An 8,157-nucleotide genomic window follows, 5' to 3' on the forward strand; every position below is an offset into this window, starting at 1 on the left:
TTCAGTTTCAGTCTTCGACGTTTGCTGAAGGATCTTTGGGGTGAGTGTTGTTTTCTTGAAGTATCGTTGTCTCTGAATGAATTACAAAACGAGTTCTTCAGCGATCACTGAACAAGCTCAGTGTATTGATCGCTGGAACCGAAAGTACAGAAACACAAAAATACATCGAAAGGAAAAAGGGATTATCATCAAATCACTGAGAGAGAGGATCAACAATCCCTCCATGGAAAAACCCATAAGTATCAACGTTAACCGTTATCGAGTAAGAGGTAGTAGAAATCATCTTCTTTACTTATTTGATCAAAACCGGGTGGAACCCAAAGCCCCGGAGCATATTGAAAAGAAAATTCCAGTCCACAGTGTCATATGCCTTCTTAATATCAATCTTGAAAGCACATCTAGGAGGACCCTCCTTTCGTTGATAACCCGAAACCAATTCATGAGCCATTAAAATGTTATCAATTATCCTCCTCACCGGGATGAAAGCCAATTGGGAACCATCGATTAAATAATCCAAATGACATTTCATTCGATTAATAATGATTTTACTAATGCATTTATAAAGAACCGAATAGCATGCAATAGGTCTATAATCAGAAACCTTATAGGCATTAACAGATTTCAGAATCAGGCAAATAAGAGTGTGATTCAGTTCTTTAGCAAGGTTACCTCTATAAAAGAAGTTATGGATGGCTACCTCGACATCACGACCAATAATGTCCCACGAAGCCTTGAAGAACCGGGACCAATTCTGAACATTGCCTTAGGTCCATGTGGTCTTCGTGGGTATAATGTGCCTATTATTTCTTTTAATCGAGTCATTTGGGCCAAAATGACACTAAATGGATCATCATTAATCTGATTAGACCCTAATGGGTTTAATAGGGCCATTTTTCCATAAGGAGTCTAATTGACTCAAAATGACACTAGGTCATATCTAGTTTGATCAGACCTTAATGGGTATAATGGGATAATTCTTCTATTTGAGTCCAATTGAGTTATAATGACCTAAATGGGTCATAATTAATCTAATTAGACATTAATGGGAGTAATTGAGGTAGAATGGGTCTTAATAGGTCTATTTGGTGTTAGTGGATATAATGAGCCTATTTCTCTTTAAAAAGTCGAATTAGGTCAAAATGTCACTAAGTAGGTCATAATTTGTCTCATTAGACCCTAATGGGATTAATCGACCCATAAAATAGATTTACAAAAGGGTTAAGATTATCTTGGATTAGTTACGATAGAAAAATGTCTAGAATCTTTAGATATAAAAAGTAATTATATACCGGCTTATTCAGTTTAACCTAAACCATAAAATAATACACTAACCACAAAAATGGTGTCTGATTGGTTTGAACTTGAGCTCCAAATGTCATATGTGCCTGGAGGTCTCAAGTTCAAACTTAAGGAGAAATAAAAATCCCTTAGTGACCACGGAGGTTCAAATTCGATGACTCCACGACTACCCATAAAACAGATGATCATTCTGAGATTACTTGACTTAATAACCTGGTTAATAAAAAATAATACTAAACCAAAACAAAATCATTTTATCTTCTTTTCTTGACATGCCTAACCTGACCTTAGAGACCATTCACAGGACCAATTAGAACCAGTTACACTAAAGGGACCGGTTAAGGATCGAAACCCGTCATTGTTAGGATGGGTAGTTGAATGACAAGCAAGGACCTGGCTTGATTACGACCATTCAAAGGCTTGACTTTTACCCCAACTCTAGAAGAGAATGGTCTAAAATGGTCATATGAATAAGATAGAAAAAGGTAACCAGGTCTTGAAAACGACCAGTTAACCGTTCGTATTTGCAGCCGATCCTAACAAGCACCAGGATTTGGTGCCACTTGCCCACCTCTATATTACAACCACTACAAAAATATCAAATTGGCATTGCTTACAAACAACTTGCATCACTTCAGCCATAGGTTAAAACATCACATACCTCAACAAATAACAAAGTATTTTGTGATTAAAAACCTAAATCTTAATTTCAAAATTGACAAGAGGTTTGAACGAGCAAAGTGAAGGACAAAATCAAGCTATTTCCCAAGTATATATCATAGATGTCTTTAAGGGTACAAATATACAGTAGGCACCCAAAACATGGGGTTTTGTATTTTCTGCATAATGCAAGTATGTGTCATCCAAAAATGGCAAATAAAACAGCAACAAAATGATAATAAGAATACCGAAAGAAAACCCGGATGAAGATCCTATGCCCAAGTCTATATGCTTCACTTGCCACAGTTGAAACCACCGCAAACCGATAGGACTATAATGAGAATCAAGGCGATAATGATACCGAGAACTATCAGCTTTATCTTCATGTTTTGCAACCACATCTTCCTCCTCATCTGGGTACCTTGTGTCCTAAAATCTTGTGCCTGCACCCATGCTCGACCATTGTATAAAAAAGATGAACCAGAGTAATAACTTATTGAGCAGTAACGCTAGTCAATAAAAACATAAACCGAACGAGCCCCGTATATCCCACCCGAATATGCTAAATTGCTAATTAATTCTTTAAATCTTAGCCTTAGAACACATGATGCACTCGTTCTCACAGTTTGTAAATCTTTTGTGGTTCTCGCATGAATAGCCCGTTATACAGACACACACATGTTTTCTACTATTACTCGATGGATCATCTCAGGAGAGAAGCTCAAAAAGAAGAACCAAAGAACCACGAAAAAAACAGATTAAAAATATTTCAATATGGATGTCAAATTGAAAATAATAAAATGATCGTGTTTTTGGTTAAATTTCGCCCATTTTTGTTAAACTTCGCCGGTTTAATTAAAAAATAGAAGATATTTTTATTATAAAAAATAGGTGCTTATAACCACCTTTTTAACCACATCCATTGTATCATCTCAATATATCTGTTTGGATGGATTCTTTAGTTCTTTTTTCTTTTTTGAGGGTTCTCTCACGATCTTTTCCCTACCAAAATAATATATCGATATTTTATATATATATATATATATATATATATATATATTACTCCGTACAGCCTTTTAGAACACTACTACAAAATCTCTCTTAATATTCGGCAAGTATCATTTCCATTCATCCTAACTGTTGCATCTCATAATTCCCCAAAGTATTTTCATTCATCTTTTTATGCCATTGACAACCATATTTCTTGTTGATCAAGTCACGTGTACTCGGACATATTCACAAATGTAGCCATCATCATGGCCATACACTATAATACTTCGGCCTAACCAATGATCTGGAATGTTAAAATGTGATATTGAACATACCTGTGACCATACATTAGATAGCAAATTTTTTTCTTGTTGGACCATCTTTCGTACTTGCTCATTTTCCATTATTACACCTAATCGATCGCAAAAGGGGAAACTACAATGGCCCTCAAATGTTGAACTTCTTAGAGTATGAAAGTCCTACCTTGAATGTCGGTTCAAAGACTCTAAGTGTTGTGATATGAAGATGAAGGGTTCAGACATCGATAAAGGTTCAGCTTAGTAGAGAAGAAATTGTCTGAGTGTCAAAGTCTGAACAGAAGGCTCAGAGATCTGAAGAAGAAGGCTCAGAGTTTGGGAGAAAAGTCTCAACTGCCTATTCAGACTTTAGTACTTAAATGTAAATCTTCAGATCTTGTACAAAGGATCATAAGCATATTAGAATACATGTCTTGAGCTTATTTGTTTGTATTTCACAGTCATGTACCTTTAGTATCATCCTTTGTACAATATAATTTTTTTCTAGAGAGTCTGTTAAGAGTAAGCTTTAGACAGTTAATATTTTGTACTCAATAGAATATCTCTCTCTAAGATTATCTCTCTGTAACCATAGTAATCTTTTGACAATCAATGATAGACGACCATTTCTTGATTCTTATCTGTTATAGTTGATTACATTGTTTGATTAGATCTGTTTGGAATCCTACAGAGTACATTAAGGGTTTAAATTCACTGACCTGAGATCGGAGGTTCTCCGTTTTATCCACAAGAAGCTCAATCTTCTCTCCGCGGTCTAGAACCTGCAATTCAAACAAGTATGATATCGTGTAAAGAAATCATAACCCTTCATGTCCTATGCAGCAGGGTTCAATGTTATTCATAAGGATATGTAATTTTGATCATTCAATCAAAACTCTTATAAAGCATTACCTTCTCAATGTTTTCCATCATCACACCTTTGACTTCTGTAACCTGGGCCTTCACCTTTGAAAGCTTGCTGATTTCTTCAGGATGATCAACACAATACTGCATCTGCTCCTTCAGCTTAGGCCTGGTTATAATAATTTTGACTTTATCTGGTCAAGCAGGACATCAATGTATTTTTTTTTTACCATAGTGTAAAAACTTTCACGACTCTTAATGATGCTACCACCAGGCATCATCACCGAAAATTTGAGAGGCTATAGTAGAGCATATCGAAGCTCAAATTAAAGTTTTTTATGGTTAACAATAGTGGAACACAAAAATCCTAACTGTAAATCATTGAAATATAACTAATTTCATAGGGGTCGTTTACCAAATGCTTACCGGGTAAGCGCTTACCGGCAAGAGTGGTGCACTCTCATTTACCTTATAGGCGTGTATAACCTAGTAAGTGCTTACCGGGTAAGAGTCATCACCCTCACTTAAAGGTAAAGAGTCATCACCCTCACTTACCGGGTAAAAGTCTCGATCCTTGCCATCCCTCTTACCAGGTAAGATTCTTGGTCCTTGTTATGTTCACGTGGTAAGGTAATTGAACCAGTAAGCGCAAAGGTAAGTGTCTAGTAAACAGCCCTAAGTGTTTGTACTGTATTTGGTAGCTATAGTAAATTTTTTGAGTGAATTACATGTTTCGTCCTTGGGTTGTGGCTCTAATTGATCCTGCCCCTTTTATGAAAATTCAACTGTTGTGACCCGTCCCTATCACCAACTCAGTTAAAAAAATCCTTCTGAGCAGTAGTTTGGTCTTTGTATGTTTTCATCCCATTTTCCATTAAAAATAAAATCATTAAATTATATTTTATATTTTATTATATATATAGAGAGAGATATGTGCACACTACACACAGGGATGACATAAGTCGCTGTTGATCTTTCCCTTTCCACCCCCTACCCCATCGCCGCCAGAAAACAGCCCCACACCAAATCATGACCTGCAAACACCATAATACACATCAAGCCCCAAACCCTCCAATGAAGCCCCCTACGGTGAGTACATAAAGCCTGCGGTACATTCCCTCCCCCACCATTGTACCCCCTTCCATGAAAAGATATTAAACAAATTCGTCCAGGGAAGTGAGAATTTTTTTAGGGCTGCTAGAATGCGCGGTTTATGTCACCCAAAAAAAGGAGTCAGTTTTCTTTGAAGATCGAGGAATCAATCTCCCGAAGGTAGACATTTACCCAAGGCACTGATATTCTGACTCAGACGACTCTCAAGTGGTTTCATTCCTTCTTACTTCGCAGAAACCATCTGGCTCTGCAACTGCTTCAAACCCTAATTCAAGAATCATAAAGCGCAATTAAAAATCAGAAGCAAAACCCACCAAAAAAATTAAGGGACTGGATAATTCAGTGGTTAAATGGGTAGTATGCAAGAGACTGTTGGTTCGTCATCTAGAAGCAGAACCCACAAAAATAATCGAACCAGAAGAGTAGAGGAAACAAAGAAGGGTGAGGGTTCACAATGTCGAGGAGAATAGAGCCTACTAAGCTTTGGTGCTGGTTTAAACGTCCCGCCGGAGAAGATGGAGGCCAAGGATGTCCTGGAGGGCTTTGCCAGAGAAGGAGATATTCATCGAAGGAGATATTCGTCGAAGAAGATGGAAGCCAATGGGGCGCTGGAGGGCTTTGCCGGAGAAGATAGAGGCTGAGGCAACGCTGTTCGCGCGCCCCATGGGAGCTTCACTATCTAGATGTATGTATAGTTTTATATAAGTAATATATATATATAACTTTTTTACTTTTTTAAATAAAAAATGAAGAAAAACATAAAAAGACTACAATACCCCTCGCTTTAACTGACTTTTTTAACAGAGTTAGTGATAGGGTCCCAACTCATTGTAAAAATGCAACCACAAGGGCACGATCCATTTAATTTTCATAAAAGGGACGGGATCCGTTAAAAAGTACTAACCACAGGGACGAAGCATGTTTTTTATTTTATTTATATTAGGGTAAGAATTTTGTGACACTACTTTAAAAACATACGGTAGATCCGGCTCTGCAGGACATCAACAACCCCCTGGTGCAACAAGCTCCTGGGCTTTGCAAGTGATGGGATGAAAGTCTTTGTACACGGTCATTAACCAAACCAAACAAGCCTAGTATATCCCACCCAAAAGTGGGGTCGAGAAGTAAGATGTACGCAAACCTGACCTCCACCCTAAAGAGCAAAATCGTTGTTTCCATGTAGACCTCCGGCTAGTGACAAGTGTGTGAAAGGGAGAAAGACGGATATACTAAAAATTATAAAGCATTCCCTTCTATTTTACTAAAAGGCAGTTTCCTTGACACAAGTGACCCTTGGGGAACAGAAAGTAACCTAACTGGTTCTTCCAAGGTTCATTCCCCGTAGAATGTAAGATGGTAAAAATGGAGGGTCAGATTACCCAAATTCTTTGTTCAGGCTATTGGCAACAGCTGTAGAAGCTTTCCCTGCACCATATTTCTTGGTAAAGTCTTCCTTAATTCGCTCGAGAAAAGCCATTGGAACCTGTCTGCCAGCAGATTCGGCAGCAACAACACAGTATGCTCCATGAATTAAAATAAAGATAATGTCAGCTAACTGATATAGAAGAAAATAAGGGAAAAGCGCAAAGATTAACCATATTCAGATCAATAAAAATGGTAAGCAAGGTAGAACAGAATGAGATTGCCATGTTTCAACAATAAATTAGCTAGCAACTAGCACTAGGTTTCAAAATTTCTAAATATGTAACCGTATTGCAATGTAGTATTATTCAAGTGTCCTTTTATGTATTACTGATCAATCCCCCTTAATTGACTACCCTAGCTATTGTTTTGGTTTGGCATTTAAATAATATATGAATTATGCATACATATATAATAATGCAACAGCTTATCCCCCAACATATTGTATCTGTTATATAAAAAGTTGTGTTTGGTAAAAGCCATAATGTTGTATTCCAAGATATCTATGCTTCTTCAGTTAGCAGAACATGCTACTATAACAAATTCATAGGCAAGAGCAGGAAACACCAATCTAGCATATCTATAAAACAGGATCCATCGAATTTACAAAGCACACACAAGTCTATTCATAAATTTAAAATCTTAGCCAAGCCATCTTTGGGTACGTCATACACTCGAGTATCATCGGCTGCTTGCGTACTTAGTTATTGCTATAGCCTATGAACACTAGCATGCAAATGTTGAAGCCACATGCTTAATGAGTAAATTTAATATACAACAATCAAGACTATGATATAAAAACCCACATCTCTATGTGCCCGCAGCACTTCCATATGGACGCCTAGACGACGTTTTTATTCCTGGGCTGCAGTACGTCGTCCTTCCCTGAAATGGAACTTTCATGCTGGCCTACTCAACCGAGTTCAGTGACCAAGGCTCGGCAACAACTCACTAGTCGAAAAAGACGCAGCTAGTCTAATTCCTTCATCGTGACTTTCCTTCAACAGCTAATATGGGAAGCAACAAGTGCATGTAACCAGGATTCATCCCTAAACTGACTACATAACAATTTTAATCAAGTCAGATCACTATATGCAGAACTGAATCATGTTTTCCTTACAGTGTAAGGTCATCTAGTGAATCCAGGATTCCTGCGTTCGGTGTTGTTTACCAACATGATCATTTAGGGTGCGTTTGGTACACTGGACAGGATAGGACAGAACAAAACAGGGATCCCTGTCCCATGTTTGGCATGACTTTTATGTGGAATAGACAGAAACAGAGTGGAACAAAGTAGAACAGGCCTGTTCCACCTCTACCCCATAGAACAGGGTGGAAGTGGAACAGACTTATATTTTACCAATATAACCTCAAAATATAAATTAATTCTCTTCTAAAACATCAAATAGGTCTCTTTTTAACATTTTATTCATTCTTTAAATTTTATTTATTGTATTTTATGTTTCTTAAACTTTCATTTTACTGTCCTCAAAATATTATTTTTATACGGTTT

At 37.3% G+C, this 8,157-nt stretch overlaps 1 protein-coding gene across 1 annotated transcript in view; it reads right to left on the reverse strand.

The window, feature by feature from the left end:
• Positions 1 to 2,040: 2,040 nt before the first annotated feature.
• Positions 2,041 to 8,157, reverse strand: part of LOC112524486 (vesicle-associated membrane protein 722-like) — a 10,470-nt gene continuing 4,353 nt past the window's right edge. The window contains exons 2-5 of the mRNA XM_025134324.1: positions 6,602 to 6,743; positions 4,158 to 4,278; positions 3,965 to 4,027; positions 2,041 to 2,402 (exon numbers count right to left, since the gene is read on the reverse strand). Coding sequence (XP_024990092.1) covers positions 2,253 to 2,402; positions 3,965 to 4,027; positions 4,158 to 4,278; positions 6,602 to 6,743 — 476 coding nt within the window. The 3' untranslated portion in view covers positions 2,041 to 2,252. The remainder of the gene's footprint in view (positions 2,403 to 3,964; positions 4,028 to 4,157; positions 4,279 to 6,601; positions 6,744 to 8,157) is intronic.

Source organism: Cynara cardunculus (assembly GCF_001531365.2).
Source record: "Cynara cardunculus var. scolymus isolate 2C chromosome LG 13, CcrdV1, whole genome shotgun sequence".
Lineage (NCBI taxonomy): Eukaryota > Viridiplantae > Streptophyta > Magnoliopsida > Asterales > Asteraceae > Cynara > Cynara cardunculus.